General features: G+C 37.9%; 2 protein-coding genes across 4 annotated transcripts; one reads left to right on the forward strand and one right to left on the reverse strand.

The window, feature by feature from the left end:
- Positions 1–9,592, reverse strand: LOC139135888 (calcium-independent phospholipase A2-gamma-like). Of its 2 annotated transcripts, none has more exons than XM_070703660.1 (8): positions 9,247–9,592; positions 6,645–8,088; positions 4,735–4,886; positions 3,478–3,744; positions 2,895–2,955; positions 2,322–2,513; positions 733–931; positions 1–422 (listed from the first exon to the last, which is right to left on the reverse strand). In XM_070703660.1, the coding sequence occupies exons 2-8, from the start codon at positions 8,034–8,036 to the stop codon at positions 169–171; spliced, it is 2,517 nt and encodes an 838-aa protein (XP_070559761.1). In that variant the 5' UTR covers positions 8,037–8,088; positions 9,247–9,592; the 3' UTR covers positions 1–168. The 2 variants fall into 2 exon arrangements, with proteins under 2 accessions (XP_070559761.1, XP_070559762.1); XM_070703661.1 differs by lacking the exon at positions 9,247–9,592 and adding an exon at positions 8,922–9,010.
- Positions 9,593–9,724: 132 nt separating this feature from the next.
- Positions 9,725–17,441, forward strand: LOC139135889 (protein SHQ1 homolog). Of its 2 annotated transcripts, none has more exons than XM_070703662.1 (11): positions 9,725–9,833; positions 10,598–10,742; positions 11,051–11,115; positions 11,283–11,408; positions 11,735–11,934; positions 12,281–12,393; positions 12,770–12,900; positions 13,245–13,399; positions 14,992–15,169; positions 16,036–16,196; positions 16,491–17,441. In XM_070703662.1, exons 2-11 carry the CDS (start codon positions 10,600–10,602, stop codon positions 17,088–17,090), a joined length of 1,872 nt encoding a protein of 623 aa, XP_070559763.1. In that variant the 5' UTR covers positions 9,725–9,833; positions 10,598–10,599; the 3' UTR covers positions 17,091–17,441. The 2 variants fall into 2 exon arrangements, with proteins under 2 accessions (XP_070559763.1, XP_070559764.1); XM_070703663.1 differs by having other exon boundaries at positions 9,729–9,833; positions 11,738–11,934.
- The last annotated feature ends 1,466 nt before the right edge of the window (positions 17,442–18,907 follow it).

Raw genomic sequence — 18,907 nt, forward strand, 5'->3', positions numbered from 1 at the left:
TTAGATTATGCATGATCATCGACATCAAAGAAGTCTGTCTGAGGCAGAAATGTTGTTTCAGTGAATGAACACACAGTTCATATGAGTATGTACGACACTGTATGTTGATAAGGTACGTGTATCTATGTTGATTAGGTACGTGTATCTGGTAACACCTAACCTGTATTTTCATTTATGATAAATTTGTTGCTTTGTTTCCAACCAGTCCTTACAGAGATGGTAAATGTTTTTGGTTTGGTTCAGCTTGTTGACTGTTTCACTGATTTTGAAAGAATTTCTCCTGAGGTATTTGCGTGTGTCCCGCTGCAAAGTTTCAATCTTTTCCATTCTGTTTTCATCCAGTGTGATGTCTTCACTTAAGTATGGATTGAAACGGAAGTAGGAACCTGGTGCCATGCAGTCAGAAAGCATGCTGTGAACGACTGAAACAAAAAATGTGAGACTGATTAAAACATTTAAATGTTGGATAATGGTCATGTTTGTGAGGAAAACTTTTTGTTCTTATGCTTACAACAAATACTTCTGGATTAATCATGATAGTGGCTAGGTGGGGAATAGTGCAAAGATTAATCAAAAGATATTTGGATATTTATACCTTGTTCATGAAATCATGATTGGATATTGTAGAACATTTATTGAAGAATAAACAAAACAACTTGAGCAGGTGTGAAACACATTGGAGCCATACTTTACCTATCTACATGCATGATGGCTGCTAAAATCAGAACTCACCTTCAGTATCTGTGGCACTCATAACGAGTTGATATATTTTTGCTCGTAGGCCGCTCATGTTGTTACTTTTTGGGTTTGCCTCAGGTACATATCTACCAGTGCCAAGGGACACTATACACTGTATAGGTGTGTTTGGCCACAACAGCTTACACTCATGTACAGCAATGGCTGTGGGATTGTTACACAGCAAACCTCCATCCTTGAGGGGAAAAGCAAAATTGTTTACGTGACCATGTGCTTAATTGAATATTTAGACTACAGAGGTACACAGCAGAGGAAATTACAGAATGGACGACGCTGGAGATGAAGGTTGTTTTAGAATGTGACACATACAGGTCTTCGATAGAACTGTAGCAACTAATCAGTATAATGTTTATCAAATTACAAAGCAATGTGACCATTTTCAACTCCTCACAGCCCTCATCTACTACTATTTATCTTCAATTGATAAAAATATGACTATGTTTCAATGCATTACATCACAAGCTTAACCAAAGTCAATTTCAATTTCTGTCGCCATGATAAAATATATCCAAGTCAATTTTTTCAGATTTTTGCCCAAATTTTGATAAAAATACCGCAATTATACGGTGTCGCTCAAATTTGATCAGAATTGGTATATACCAGTATGGGTTACCAATGATCAACAATAAATGTTGTTTCTATCTGTTCAGTGGAGGAAAATTCAATTTTGATGTTATGACAATGATTTCGGCACAGTACAACCAGAAAAACAACAAGAAATATTTAACCCTTTCACCACCATGGTTTGTCCCAAATCCATTGTTTTCTATGGTAAAGTTGGACCTGTACACAGGGAACTGGGGGCGAAAGGGTTAAAACAGAAAAACAAGAATAACAAAGTAATTAAGGTCTGAAACTTTAGGTACTGGAGGTCAACTTTAGCAACATGCATAGCAGAAACAAGCCCTCTTAGTTTGAGTATAGACGGTCTTGCCCCCCTCTACTGTCTATGGTTTCATCATGTCTGTTAATATGTACAGTTCATAAACAATGACAGGAAATGATTCAAGATCAGTGGAGTTGGCCTGTTTCTTACTGGCCTGCACATTTGCGGGATTTCCCTTTTTCTTACCTCATTTGCACATTTTGACACTGATGTGTTCATTTGAACAAATTCACATCTCAACCCCTGCATCTACCTGTACGCCAAATACTGAGATGGTAGCTCTGGGGGTATGGGAGCCTTTGTGTGTGATGGACATACATCCGCACATACATATCCACAAATATACAGACATACAGACGCCACCGACTCATCATAAAAGCTATTTTTGGTATTTATATACAAAACCAAATATGAGCTAAAAAACTGTAAAAAATATACTGTGATGTCCAAAATTACTGAAAGAATTACAGAAAAATTTAAAATTTTGATTGGAAAAATTACTACTGCACTCAAAGGGTTAATAACTTATTGTTTCACCTTTTGCTCATCTGATACCGATGAAGTGACGCTGAATAACACAATAAAGTTTCAACTTCATTTACATATAACAATATGTATGGTTTTCAGATGAAATGCATGACAGTGAAATACCTGATGTAGAGACATGACAGTGAAATACCTGATGTACAGAGTCACCTAATTTACATTCTTCAAAGTACCCTGGGGCAGCCGTTGACGCACGGAGAGCCTCCCATAGTTTGACCTGACAGGTTCCTGGATAGTGCGACCTGACACTGTCTGGCACATTGTAATTGCGAAACAAGTGAGGTTTAATTGCACTGGGTTGTATAAGAGTAGACAAGGCTCCAATCTGAAATGTAAGAAGATAGAGGATGTTACTTTAATAGAAAGCTGCAATTGAAACTTCAATGCTGAGAAATTAACTGACTGGTTTCAGCTTCACTATGTCATAATTGCAATGATATCAAGAACTGGTGAAAAGTGAGACACTCTTCCTACTAAATCGGTATCAAACAAATATTTTGCCTGCAGTTTTCCACAAATGATTTGTTTATTCTTCTAACAAAATAACAAAAGAATTACATGTTTTGTAGAGTAACTCTCGCTGGACATAACAAAAGTATACAATAATATTGCACTTTTGTCTGAAGTTGTGTATTTGTCTGAAAAACTTTGACATGATATATTTAAGATAATAATTCACAAAGCAAAAGATTCCTTTCTACATTACCTTTGGATTCGTTGGATCAGCAGCTGTTTCAATCATTAGATTTTCACTCAGGTGATGGTCCCTGTATAGCACAAGAAGACAACAAAATTAGAATGGGCGTTCACTCATTCAGTACCCAAGAATTATCAATTCCTTGCTTCAAAATGCTCCTTGCATATTGAGTTTTGTCTGCCCTGTATTTAGCATTTATTGTACATAGATATTTATACAGAAACATTTAAATGTAATTGCACAATTACATGCATAAAAGTGCCAGCTCAACGTAGACAACAATACATTCAGCTGGCTCTTCTATTAATGTTGTGCTGCAGACTAAAAATTTTACTGATGACACAGCCCTGAGTGATGTATTTTGTATTATGTGTATTGTATTTTGTATTTGTAATAAAATGCAGGATTAAGTTCTTTGCAATCAACAATCATTGGAAGTACAAACATCTAGTTCAAGAAAATGATATTTTCTAGGTGTCCACATGAACAGAAAAAAGGGTAACGAATACAATATTTACGTATGTTGAATAAACTTGTACCTATTGATGTTGATTGGCAAAAAATAAGTGGAGTTCATTGATATGCCTCCTACCTTAGAATATTGGTCCATGCCTCAGTGTTGTAGAATGCATGATTCCAAACAAGCTGTCCAGTACCAACCAGAGTACTCCTTTTGAAGATGTCCTTAGTCAAGGTGTAGAAGAGTTCTTCACATTCATCCAGGGAGACTTTTGGGATAGCTAACAGGAACCCAAGCACTGCTCCTGAACTGACTGCACATATGTAGTCAAAAATCTCATGAATTGGCTTGCCACACTGCTTCTCAAGAACTCGCAACACTTCAACCGCAACAATACCCCTGTTGAAATCAAATATGACATGAAATTCTATCTCATTTGCAATTTTCATATCACACAGCAACCAAAGTTCTGAAATTTACATACAGGCCTCTTTCTGAAACAGCAGGATGTCTGATGCTTGAAGAATTAATTGAGTGTTCATCAAATAGTAATTACTCATCATATTAGATCACAGGTTGTACACAATATTAACATGAGTTTGTTCCATATTGCACCTTTGAGATATTATTGATACACCTACTGCCGTAACCTATGGGAGCTTGACCGTCCAATAACTTTCCGTATTTGTATAGTACGCGGAGAGTCCCGAATACGGGAGACGCGCGACGCGCCTGTTTTGACCTTTGACCTAGCAATTATCGGATGTAAACAAACTATTTTACGGTGAGTTATAGACATAATAACAACTTCCACCAAAATGTATTCGTAGTATAAGGTTTAAACACGCTAAACACAAAACTGAGTCTAAATGCACTTGATTTTTATTTAAAAAAACTAATTAAATTGAAAACATTCAGCGAAGTTTGCTTGTACTGCACTGAAAATTAATTGGCTTCGTGCCAACGCAAGTCGCACGCGTTCCACTCATATCGCGTGTGCCGCATCCCTCAAATTTACCATAGAATTAGTTTATACGGACAATTAATGGAGGGAGGTGTATAATAATAGGTTTATACAAAAATACAGCCCTGTATGGACTCGGGCTCAGTGAGTGACGTATTGGACTCGCCTTCGGCTCGTCCAATACGTCACTCACTGAGCCCTCGTCCATACAGGACCGTATTTTGTGAATAACCCTATATTATTGATACAACTTTGGTATCATTTAGATGTTTGTAAAAGAGGTCTTCAGTTCAAGCATTGAGAAATAAATATGAATTACTTCAACAATATTTCTCAATCACTTTGACTTTTATACATGATGTACAGTTGTCAAAATCTCCAACACATCAATTTGTTTGTGACTATGCATTAAAGTTTCAATGTACCTTGTGCCACCTCCATCTATAGTCAGGATTTTAACACCACGGCCTTTAACTGGTTCTGCATATCCCAGTAAAGCCAGGGCCTTTCTGATTTCACCCTGCAAAGTCTTGTCTTTGCCATGTAGATATTGCAGCAGGGGGGACAAAACACCTTCCTGTTCAAATAAAATATCACAAAATGCAAGCAAAATATTTGTATTCCAAATGTCAGCAAGAGAACACATTGATCAAAAGATATCATTGTTCTCTATTTCTCAACTAGCAATGACGAGATGAATTCAACTGATGGATATGAAACAACGTAGAATTTAAACTTCTGTTTTTATATCACCGGTGTTCGCGGTGACTTTTTCTCCTCGCGTACGGCATACGCATTAGTCTGCTAAAATTGCGTAATGGCTGGATTTGAGTGCGTAATTTCACTTCCGCACTCGATTGATGAAAAAACTGACTGCAAAATACAATGTGCGTTGAATAAACCTACACTACATATTCGGATTGTACGATGTAACATTATTTTAATGCAAACAGTTTAACGAACAACTTGAACAATGTTGAAACGTAACAGCGAAGGGTATACATGCGACCGTCAAAACACATCGGGCAACCCAAAAGTTAGAGTTATGGCAGCTTATCCAGACGGTTTGTGGACGTTTCGGCACCAAGTCGTTTCGGCCCAAGACGTTTCGGCCTTCCAATATGGGCTCCAAGTCGTTTCGGCACCGCAACCCAAGACGTTTCGGCACCGCTGAAGGCTACCTGTGGGAACTAGTAGCGTAAAGTACTAAAAAGTATAGTGTCAACTAACATTCACGTACATGCTTTAATCTTTGTGAGAACATGGGAAGAGACCGTAAGAAAAAACTTCATATCATTTTCAAATCTGTGACACAAGTTTATCGATATCAATAGCCGCCGACACGGCAAAAGTTTGAAAGCGGTGACGAAACAGCACGGCAAAATTCACACAAAATGCACATAAAGTACTGGTCAGAACACAAAGGTCACGCTTACGAATATGACGGATCAGTCAATTACTAAATAGTTTGAAAAAAAATCGAAATACAGATGCCGAAACGTCTTGGGTTGCGGTGCCGAAGTGACTTGGGGCCGGAAATTGAGAGGCCGAAACGACTTGGGCCGAAACGACTTGGTGCCTGAACGACCAGTTACCATCCAGACACTTCTGCAGTGTTCAAAATTTATCGGGATTCCGACGAGCTCTACCGATGAATCATTTTTTTCACGGACTCGTAGAGCAAAGTTGAAAGAAAACAGATTTGTCTGCTTCGACGCCATGCTGCATGTGTGCTTGATCAAAATTTGGGAACAGCGAGACGCGATGATCGTGCACGGTTGGCATTTATATAATTTGTCGCAACATTTCTGTCAATCACTCACTTTCAGAAACTATCGCTCGCCTGAAAATTAGCAACGTAATTCATAGACACAGCTGACATGATAACGTGCCTAACGTGATAACGTGTGGACTACGATGCCGATTTTTCAGACAACGCCCAGAGAATCCGAAACTTTCCACACAAAATGAGTGATTGACAGAAATGTGTTGCAACAAATTTCGTCTGGTTGTCGCCTAAGCTCAGTCGTGGGGAGTGCTTTCGGTGTTATCCTTTGCGTATAGAAAACGCATAACGAGAAAAAAATGCGTTAGAGAGTCAATTTCAATGCGTAAATACGCACGATTTTTGCGTAAACGCGAACTCTGATCACCATGTTTAAATTTGTCCAGTCATAACATCATAGCTTTATAACAATATTTTGAAAAATTATTCGTTTATTGATATAAATTTTAAAGAAAACGTGATCTCTTGTTTATTTTTGGTTGACGGCCACAGCTCACCTCACAACCATGTTAATAATAATATAACTATAAGTACCGGTAATCGTTTTACCTGTCTAGCCAGGAATCTAGCATCTGGGTATGTCATAATGTGTTTGCACAGATTCTCAATCCTTGTCAACTTGGATCCTTTTGTCTTTGCATTTCTGATGGTCTCCACCAAAGCCTTCGTTCGGTTATCTATACTGGCTTGTGAAATAACAATTGCAGGTTTGGTCTTAGGCTTCTTGACTTCCTTTTCTTTTTTATTGTTCATAATGGTTTTGTTGAGGAGTCCTTTCATAACACTGTTCGTCCCAGTCTTCTCTGGCTTCTCGCTGGATGTCTTCACATTTTCTGCATGGCCTTCAAATGCTGAGGTATCAACATTCTCTGCTGGCACTGTACTCGTGTACATGTTCAGCAGGGCTGCTTCCAGGTCATGCTGTTCTCGAAGTGGTCCATCACTGCCCTCTACAGGTGAGCCACGGTAATTCTTTTTCAACAGCTTCTTTATGTCAACATCCTTCAACTTGCTGATGGTTGGCAGGTTGCTTGCAAATGTTGCTAGCAATCTGTAAAGGTACAGATTGTTCTCAAGGGATGCTGTATCTGATTTCTTGCTCATTTCGTCCATTTTCTTAGCAAGAGTAATGACTCTTCGTCGGATTTCCTCCTTAGACTGTGAGTTTCTGTGCACTCTGTACACTACAGGGTCTTCACTTGCGTGTAAAAGAGCTTCTTCAAAGTTGTGCTGTGTTATTTTCTTGTTTAGACGCTCGCCATTAATTTCATCAGTGCGTATGACAGACTTTATGTTCCTCTCAGAATGTGCCTGTGAGTCTAAGGCTTCTGTCTCTTGTAGTTTTTGCTCGGGAGCCATTACAGCATGTTCAGCCAGGACAAACCTTGGAAAGGATGGCAGCTTGAGTTTTGGCATAGGAGGAATTTTTTGCTTTGCTTGGATGACTTTTTGCAGGATATCAATGTCACCTTGGCCAAAAACAGACTTAATTTGGTCTACTCTGCTGTCATTTCCAATTTTATTATCTTCACCAGTTTCATTTTCAGGTCCATTGGGAATAATTTTTTTTGAGAATAACTGTATTTGGCCAGAAGCAAGTTCTGGCCTCTGGCGAAACTGCAAGAAGATGCGCTTAGAGTTACCCCTTATGTTTTTGGTGAAGGTGCCAAAATTCTGAATCTTCTGCTCATATCTGGAGAGATTTTTTGGCAGTGTTTTTAGAGTCTTAGATACAATGTGCTTGTTAGGTTGTGGTTTGACTCGATGTCCTAGCTTGGAGCCCTTCAGGAAAGTACTAGTATGACCACAATGCATCATTCTCTTTCCTTGTAGACTACGTTGAACACATGTTTGGGGATTCAGGGACCTCTGAATCCATGTTGGAGTTCCTCTGCATGGACATCGACCTCCTTGTATGATTGTATTGTAGGTGGCCGCCATGATGTGGTTGTGAACTTGACATGAAGATGCTCTATGTCACTTTGATGTCATCCTGAATGAAGCAAAAGGAAAAAAAACATCATCATTTGTGCTGAGCAAATCAAAAGTGTTCGTTGTTGAGAGACAAAGCTTTTTACTCTGAAAACAGGATTACAAGAAAGTTCAGCATTTCTTAGTTAGTAGTACTATAGCTATTTTAATCCTTTCACTAAAGCCACTGATTAAACTGATATCAATGGTGTGTGAGGATCTGTTTACGGGGCATTGGGGTGACCAGTAATTACTCTTGCTCATGTGCAAAAACTGTACATTTTTCAACTGCAAGCCAATCTGATGATTCAGTTGAGGGACTCCTTGAATCTCACTGGTGGAGGGTCTGTGCTTGAATCATTGAAGTGAATCACAAGTAAAATATGAGTACAGATAGCCTTACCAAAGCTGGCAGCATGTTGGTAACACATGGTCAATATTTTGGCCTCAATGACCAACAGCAGAAGGGAAAGCTTGGGACTATTTGTAGACAACATGTCTACAAACAATGTAAGAGATTTTTCCATAAAGCAATTCAATCAGACTAGCCGGCAGTTGATAAATGCATGGACGTAAAAAAATGCAACTCCATGGTGCAGTTTAAGTGGACACGTCAACCTACATTGCTTATGGAATGCAACAGAAACCTGTTTTGCAAATATCAACTATTATAATGATGATGATGTCTGTTCAATAACGTTTAGTTTGTAAATACTCCAAAGACCCCATATTATTAAGATTGTAGAAATACACCAATAAATATATTACTAAGAAATATTATATGATGTACAATGTTATGTTATCATGCAAATGATCAATAATTAGATCTTTACTCTGTCGAAGGTGCCAACTTACTTCTGGGGCAAGTTTTCCGGTTTCTATTTTTCGTTTCCACATGAGGCATGGACAGATGGAGGTATTTATTTACCTCCATGGTATAACCAACAATGTCTAAACACGAAACACTTCAACGTTCAATATGACTTTATGAGACCAAAGATTCAAAACGTCGATATCTCTGCGTATGTTTCACTTGTAACTGTGTCACGTTCACGTCACAATTGTTTGTAAACAATGAGTCACGTTAGATCTGGTCTACATATTACCTATTCCCAAAACAGACACAGCTTTCTGTACAGCAAAGAAATCAAAATCACTACTCATAAATCGAATTAATTACCTGTAACGATTCAAATGGCGAAAGTATGTCGAAATAGATAGTACATGTCGTTCAATAATTGTGCCTTTAAATTTCCAACGGTTTGTTTACGCTGACGCGTCCTCTGCTGAACTTGCTCGACCGGCCCAGCAACTTGATCGCTGATTTTGCTGTGAATCCTGTGACTGAAACTAAACCAATGCACGATGTGGATCACATATTTCACACGATGGTCGCAGACGAAAGAAAAAATATGCTGTGCTGATAATCGGATCGGATAAACCCGCAAAACCCTTCCTCAGTTCAAGTAAAACGTCCTAGTTCCAGTCCTTTCGACAAAGCTGGGTAAATATTGGAGAGACTGTATGTCATGGCAGGGGTGTGTCAAAGGCCAATGCATTCTGATTGGCCTATTTGATTATCGGCTGACTGGGTGATTCCATATATGGTTAAATTGGCGCCCTCAGTGGTGCTCATTCGGGAGAGATTTGGGCATGCGTGTGAGTAAATGTAATCATAGCATGATGACCAACAGCTCTACTCACGTGTACGCGTGTTGAACGACACGTTCACCTGTTTACTGTGTTGTCGAGTCGAGGTGTTCAAAGGTTCGTTATTGTTTTTGTCACATTAACATATTGAACATTCATTTGCATGCTAAAGATGAGTCAGTGACATGCATAACGGTTCATTGCCATAGACCACAGACTGAACCATAGACATGACGAAAAACAAAAGTATCTAGGCTTGTGATCACACTGAAGCAAGCGTGGCTGACTTGTCAATAACAGCTTTATTATTGCATATCAACACACATCTGCAAGTGCAGTGTAGCAAGAACAAAGCTAAACATTGCACAAAACATTGTCATCTATATCACGGTCCCTCGCGAGGGACCGTGTCTATATCTTGACCTGCAGCTGCTTGGGAGACAGTGTTTGTAATAAATTTTATGAGAGGCAGCTTGACACCTGAACTTAGAATGTACCAACAATTCTCTAATCAAATGTAGAATAATCTAGGATAAAGTTAGGATAACTTCATTGATGAGAAAAGATCTCTCCTATCGTTACTAAGTTTAGAAAATTTCATTAAATAGTGGAATTCACCCTTCATTGAAGATGTGCTAAATTCTGTTTCAATTAATTCTTGGACAATACAACTGATGATGTGATAGGTTCTTCATAAAGTAGTTTATGCTCTCCAGTTGCGATATTTTCTGAAGTTGTTTTTACAATAACAATCATTTGCTCAACAATTGCTGAAATACAAGTATTTTAACCGAGCCACAAGGTTGAGCAAAAGTTACAGGAACAAAACTTTTTGATTTAGTTACCTCGTACTGAATGTCTTCCATTTCTATCCATTTAAGCCATGCTAACCCCGGCATTTGAGCTGTCACAGGACGCTGAATATCTGTCCATAATAATCAAAGCAAAGTTTGCCAAGGTAGCAGACACTGAGATATATGTTGATGGTGACGAATTCAAATTTTATTCAACGCCATACTATCTGAGGTAAGAATGCTATAATAAAAAAACAAATATTCCAAATGTTGTACCGATCAACTACCATGATATATTTCTCTTATTATGCAATGCCTTTCAGGAAGAACTTTCTTATAACATTGACTATTTATTTTCGATACACTATGAACTATGCCAGCACCTTTGTGACACCATTTTATTTTAATCACAAGAAGGCAGGTTATTTCAATTGTAAAATTTCATAAACGGAATGTTGTATACATATTTTTACCAAGTGTGTATCTGTGCTACTTTATACAGTACATTTTCATTTCCATCTTGTGTGACTCATTTTTCAGACTCAACTTGCCAGGAAGAATTCTGGAGGATGGACGGGAATCTGCTTCTTATGATACAGATACAGGTAATGAATGCTGATGTACAAAATTTGTGTTGTTGACATTCTGATACTGCACATACAATAATTCAGCCAAGTCAGCATCACCATCCTACTTCAACTCATCAATGTTGATATTTGGTATGCCTTCTTGTTGACATTCAGCATACCTTCTTTCTTTGTCCAAATCCAAGGTTACTTTGTACTGAAGTTTCCCAAAGTAAATGCCGGAGAGAACTTTGAAGGATTGGATATGCTTACCAAGTTGTTAGCTCCAAAGGGTCAAGTGTCTGCAGCACCACCACTCATTGAAGTGATGGGTAAGTATCAAAGTGCCATAACAAGTCATAGAGAAATACAAAATACAAAATGTCAGAAAGTCTGTTGTATCTAGTGACTGGAATTTTCCATAGGACATGTAGAAAGACACTCTAGGACATAGTAGTTTTTCAAATCAAGAAAAGAAGGATAAAATGTCCTCTCAAACTGATCACATGACCTGTATGATGAGTAATGAATATAGAAATAACGGGACACTGTATTAGATCATATATCTGGTTTAGCCAATCACAGAGTAAGGCGGTGTCTCTTTCAGACAAGTTTCTTTGATGTTGTTACAAGCTGATCATGGAATTCTTTGATGCAGGAGAACAGAGACCTGGAGATGATGCAAGTGAATCAGTGAGAGGGGATGAGCAGAGTGAGGAATTTGAGGGGGAAGAGGAGGAGGAATTTGACTGGCAAATCGACCAGCAACCACATGAAGAACTTTCTGATGATTTACTCAAATCTAATGTCAAATATGGATTTGCCAATAAGAGAAGTTGTGTATTCCAAGAACTGAGGGTGAGTATTTCACTGATGTACTATCTGATTTATTGACCTTTTTTTTAATTCTTACCCTTCTTGTAGGTGAAAGTGTTGGTTTTTGTGATAAATTCTCTGTTATGGATAATTTCAAGAAGACTTAATTTTTCATGCTCTTGATTATTTTTGCTAATGCCATGCAATGCTAAGTGGAAGGAGAATTGATTGCTTGTTTGTTTGTTTGTATTGCAACTGTAGAGTTCAGGTCACAATCATACAAAACCTGGAAAATGCTCACTAATAGTAAGTTTGTGGTCAAGGTTGCGACATTGACTTTCACAAAATTTAAATGAAATCTAGACCTTGAAGTTATTGTCTTCTACAGGAAGAGTTGCAAGGAGTGGTTGATGTCCCTGATCCAGACCTAACAAGTCCCAGTGAACGTAGGAAATTGAGGATTGAAGCAGAAAATGGAAAATTTGATGATGACCACTATTTGTAAGTATTTATCTCTGTGGTCAAAATAAATTACAGTAAGAATATAAGATATTAGAAATTCCAAATATCAATCCCCAAGGCGCAATCTACCTTAATTTATCCTACCAAATAGTCAGTATTGAAATTACCATGCTTCACCCAAAAGAGTGCTTGAAAACCCCTCCTCTTTGCCATAATGAAGTGAAGAATGTGAATACAGAAATTCAGCATGTCATATATTTGGGCTCCTGTATTATGATGGCACAGAGCTCTATGTCTGCTGACAGCTGTATTGCCAATGTAGTCCAGGAGTAAAGAGCTAGAGTTGTCGAACAATTGGGACAATAAACTTTGATCAAAATGAGATTTTCTCAATTCTAAAGTTTTTTTTCATCAGAGCTGATTTGTATCAGGATGAAATGGTTCAGCAGATTTTAGCATATCAGCCATCATGGTTTGAAGAATATGAGAAATCTAGATCACAACAAAGTTTTGTAGATGGTAACCTTTCAGCAAATCAAAGCATAGGTAAGACTGGTTCATATATGGTGCAGATTTGATGAGAATGTTTACAATGTTACTGTGGGTTGATGACATTAATATACCTTGTGTTACTCTGACTGTTTAGTCACAATTTATCAGTCATAGCTTTCTTAAATCTGTAGAGTAGAAAGAGCAGCAAATGACATTCTGTCTGAAGTTTTCCATTTTCCAACTATGACTTAAATTTTTCCAGTTCTTTAATAGTCAGTTTCTTATTTAGACTTTTGTACAAGATATTGCGAAATGGGAAATAATATGTATGTACAAAAGGTGAAAATTTATGAGTTTATAGGTGCGTTGAGACTGAACTAGAAGTGATTTTTTTGCAGTCAAATTTACTGAAGAGGAAAAAGAACAGCTTAGAAAATTACCAAACAAGGAATATTTGTTGGACAAACAGACACAAAATAGTTTATTCTTTGGTTTGTTGGATATCATCTTCGCATATGCTTACAACCACAGAACAACAGAAGGTGAAAATACAGTAAGTTTTATCCTCTTGCTATCATTTGCAATATTATATATTTTCCCATTTTACACAGTAAAAATGTTGACTGTATAAATGTATATATTTTCCACAAAGATTTTGTTTTACTTTTGTGATTGCCATAGTCATGTGCAGTACCCAGAAGTAAATTATAGCCACACACAAAAGAGTTCATTGCCATTGCTGACATACTTAATATGTATTTACCGTGTGGTAAGCCAAAAAATATAAGATTTAAAAAAATGGTCAAACAGTACAGCATTATAAACTAATTAATGGTCTTACTATGTCACAGTTAGAATTTTCTAATTGCAAAGTTTTCCAAAAAGTGAAAATTAATGAGATTTTTCTTAAATATTTGTGGTATTTTCACATATTGTTTGTGTGAATCTAGTGGTGTTTGACTACGTTTGACCTCCTTCAAGATAATGTTTCAACTTTTGCACAGTGATCGACTGATATTACCGCTAGACGATAGTTACACCTGACAGTGTTGACAACTCAAGTTAGACTGTATTTCTAGTACTGTAATGCCAATGGTTCAATGCAAAGCACTGTAATGAAAACTGGAATGTTTACATTATATTGGTAGTTCTAAATCCAGGGGTTGAAATAGAATTTGTTACCAACATGCAAAATGTGCATGTCAGGTTCTATATCCACATGCACAACTTCCCAGTATATGCACAGTGCCTTAGTCGTCCTTCCCATCATTTCAGGAAAGTTCTCCGTACTTCATGTCCCTTGTGGCTGTGTTCAGGGCCGTTTTTGTGTTTTATCATCTTTTCTTCAGAGCTCAACTACAGGGCAGCATGTACTTCATTTGTATCAATATTTGGGACTTCAAGCTGTCAGAAATTTGTTTGCTTTTAAGCGAAACATTTAGGAAATGAGGATCATACTAGTCAAAACAGGTTATTTAGCATATTGAGGTAAAGTTCAGAATGTGTGCTGTATGTATGCTGCACCAAGGTAACGTGGACATGCATAGTGCAGTGCACACCCCAGTATTTTGAGCCCTGTAATCACATGCAACCACGTGGCAACAATACTTTCACTGTGCAGAACTGCAATGTGTAAATGTGATTCTTCAGCATCACACACAGTCTTTCATTTCTTTGGAGTGGAAATTAAACAAAGGCTGACGTGGTTACCGTTAGATGGATATATTCGTGAGGATGCACAACTAAATTTTTCCTCTCTTTTTAGCCTTACTGTAAGTATAGCTCTATAGGCAGTGAGACCAGTTACCAGAATGACCTGTATTGGTTATCGCACAAAGGGCTGAGTTTTCCGATCCCTTCCTCATGGAGAGCGCCCTCAAGGACCAAAATTCCCAGTCCACACCTCTACCACTCTCGCCTATGTCCTCATATATACATCAACATATATACCAAGTGCCATAGTTACAGCATCCTCTTTACACCATCTTCTTTTACACCATTTTGTAAGTGACGGGGATTTGATTGTGATGAAGTACATTTATGTGACCTTTTCCCTTTTGATTCCATTTACGTTTCTGATTCCAGCTCGAAACTAGCTGCAACATATTCAGTGACACATTTTTTTTTATCATTTCTTGTTAATAGGTGGAGTCTGCATGGACAATCTGTAAATTGAGCTCTACACTTTCTTGGCTGCAAACATTTACTTCTTTGCAAGATGTTGTTGTTAGTTGTCACAGAAGATCATTGTGCTATCCTCTCTACAGACATTGGAAACTTACACAGAAAGTGTATCAGGATGTACAACAAATTTTTAGTCTGGGTAAGCCATGAATCTCATTCTAATGATCATTCAAAGGACACGTACAAAGTAGATGCAGACATTTGAGGCAAACCTGTGATTAAATGTCACATTGGCAAATAGCATGAATCTCCTGCTGACTACATTCCGTTGAACTCTGGAAATTCCATAACCAAAACGTTCATAGAATGTCTATACTGGTATGATATTTAAACAGATTGCCTTTAATATGAAAGGAATGTTTATTGTTATGGGAAACGCCCACTTTAAGGTAGTATGCACCTCGAAAGTGAAAGACTTAAACTTTTGCTCTAACTTTGCTCAAGGAATCTTTCAATCATTCTCTTTCAAAATCAAGAATAAAAATAGGGGGTCACCGTGCAAATTTTGGTACTAGAGAAACAAATTACCCAAGATTTACCGATATTCGAAATTCAAAATGGCCGCCATCCCTGTGTTAACTCTATGGAGAAAAATAAAATTTTGAATTTCGAAAAACTAAGCCGGTGAAAAGTTTTCTTTCACCAAGAGCTTTAAATGAACCCCCACATGTGGTATATCAGAAGAGAATTGTAAAAGTTTGAGAGTCCAATGTCTGTCCCCGAGGTGCGTTCTACCTTAAGTCAGCAAAAAGAAAAGCAAAATCACCTAATCACTTGAAAGGTTGCTTTTTCCCTAAAATCACCTTATTGGCCTCACAGTATTAATAATTGTCAGTTCAATACGCCATGTGAGGGCACTGTACATGCAACATCAATATGCACGTGAGTCACATCAAAGAATACTGACTGCAGAGAGCAATCAAACCAGATCACGCAATCTAGACTATGACCTTTGGCAGTAAAATGATTGTTCCGACTATGTTTACTTAATTTCTTCGAAAATAGGTCGACGGAAACTGCTGCAATGTTTGCTGGAAATACACCGTCTGCTGTCCACCGATGATACAAGATACATTCTGAATGATCTGTATGTGACAGATTACTGTGTGTGGATACAGTCAGCAAAGAAGTCTTGGATTGCATCTCTGGCAGAGTCACTCACTCAGGTAAGGTAATAACATAATACCATCAGTCCTAGAAAAAATGTTAGTGTTTATACAACCACAGAAATTACATTCTTGTGTCATTCCATAAAAATCTGCTTGTCAAACACAAAGTAATTCCAGAGAAAACAAAAATCAAGTAGTTTTAGGTGTAGGACCATTCTGTTCTGCTCAGACCAGTGAGTTACTGTTCTATCTTCAATCTCAAGGGTATTCAACTTATTTGTTGGCCAACACTCTCAAATTAGAGCTTCATTCTTTTTTATTCTCCATGTGCCTGTCTATTTTTCTCTTCAGGTGAAAGTCAGTAAAAGTGACCTTGAATTTGACCTGATTGAACTGGAGCATGCAGCTATACTTGTTCAAGAGGATGGTGGGGTTGATGAGATCGTGGTGGGTATGGAGAATATCACAGTTGATCACTGTGAACATTCAAGTCTGCCACCAGCAGAGGGCGCTGATCACCATTCACAGCATGGCACTGAAATGAGTTGTGGCCATCAGACTACAGCTATGGGCAGTGGCATAAGATTGATAGAGGAAATCAACAGTTTGGATAAGCAGGAAGTCTCAGATGATACAAGTGGAAAGGACTCTGGTACAGAGGATGACATCACAGATAGCAGTAGCTGCAGTACAGACGATGAATGTAGTGATTGTAGTGGGCATAGTGATCATACAAGTAGTAAATCAGATGATGAGAGAGATGTCAGCACTGAAACAGAACAAAACCTAGTTGATACATCCTATCACACGGACAGCATGGATCACAACACTACAACAAAGTCAAAGAGTGACAGTACAACACTTGAAAGCAACAGTGCAACACAGTCAAACAGAATACATGGTATTACAAATGATGTAGCTACGGAGTCTTGTGTTATTGAAAAAACCTGAAGTTTTTGGTTCATGAGACATATCAATTTTCACGTTACTGTATTTCTGAAGCAGTGTCATGGAAATAACTGCCAGTCTTTCAAAGTACTATTCTAACATTTTGCTTACAACAATACATGGACAGTGTATCTTCATAGAGACGCAAATATCTAGGGTATATGGAAACCTGATGTTCAAATGTGCAAAAACTTATGAAAAACAAGACTTTCTCTGTGATGTTTGAGTCTCCAAAACACCATAGAAAAGGCTGTGGTTTTGTAAGTACATAGAGTCGGATTCCCTCAGAAAGCAAGCGCCATCAAAATAATTGTTATGGATTACTGATCTATTAAATTCTATTTTTGTACTACATGCACTGGGTGTCATGTTTTTTTGTATGTTTATTAATGTGCACCACGTCCATTTTACAGTGACGTGTTCCTTAACAACTGTAAACTAGTGACAATGAACACAAGCATCTGATTTGAAATCCTGTTGAACGGAATAATTCTAAGGACAGAGTTAAATTTGTATCATCACAGCTCAATGTAGAAAACTGAAGCTACATTTTTATGAATTCTGCAAATGCCTACAAATGCTAAATACAAATAATAAAATCACGTCATTAAATCATGTGATCCATACTAGTCTATGACTGATATCAAATATGCTGATTCAGCTATTCATCGTGTCCTCAAACAGTCAAGCTTCTAAGTTTTGAGTTTGTCAAGTTATACCAGTAACATTGATCTGCAGATGTTGGTACATATGCCACAGTTGTCATCATGTTAAAAAAGGTTCTAGTGAAAATGGGGTCTATTGATTGTGTTGAAGCAATTTCCTCCCTCTATGTTCTGCATTTGTCACATACAATGCATTGAATGTACTCCTCTGTACATAGAACCACCTGTCATTCATGCCAGCCAATAATTTGTGTACACTCTCAGACGGTATGCCTCTAGTGAAAACACACCCTGCTTGTTGCCATAAAGAGGCTGATGGTTTATGTCATCGTCTGTGAGACCATCATTAAATCCTAAATCTGCCATGCCAGCATTCACCCTGTGTACATCTGTATTCACATCCAATCAGATTACTTCGTCACTGGCGGTGTGGAAAGTAGAGTGGATGCTGGACAATCTGCCCTCCTGAGCTGTGAGTTTGGCATATTGCAAGGCCAGGGGTTTGAAGTTGATGCCACTGTGAAATATTTCTAATACTGTGGGTACCTAATACTGACATACACAACAAATTTAATATTTCAAAATTTTACTTTCCTATGCATTTTGAAGTGTCTATTCACAGAAGTAAGTTTTTTCTCGGTGCAGTTTTCCATTCCACTTGTCGTACATTTATCCATAATGTCACGGCCTAATACCTGGGCAGGTGAGTTTCCAACAGGACACATTCTATTTATTTGAACTTAGGTGTACTCTCAATATATGGCAGATTTAGCTTGGTTGTCATCATTGTAATGCTGAAAAAAAACATGAAAAACAAGTCATCGTTGATGACACAGTCCCCACTTGTTAATGGGTATTTTGATTACAGGTCCTCAGAGAGGATAGAGTCCTCTTCATTAGGTCTGTGATAAAAATACTTATGAATGAATTCACTTGATACATGTCTGAGTTATGGTTCAGGACATGAAAAAAATCGTAACAAAATGGTCGCACAGTGGCCATATTGGATCGCATCACAAAACAAATTGATGTGCATAGCTATGACATTGGTCGATGTCCTTGTACCAACTTTGAATAAAATTGGTCGAAACATGCGGATATGCCTGAGAAATGGCTCTGTACATGAAAAAATCGTAATAAAATGGCCGCCTGGCG

This window comes from Ptychodera flava, chromosome 6, assembly GCF_041260155.1.
Source record: "Ptychodera flava strain L36383 chromosome 6, AS_Pfla_20210202, whole genome shotgun sequence".
Classification (NCBI taxonomy): domain Eukaryota; kingdom Metazoa; phylum Hemichordata; class Enteropneusta; family Ptychoderidae; genus Ptychodera; species Ptychodera flava.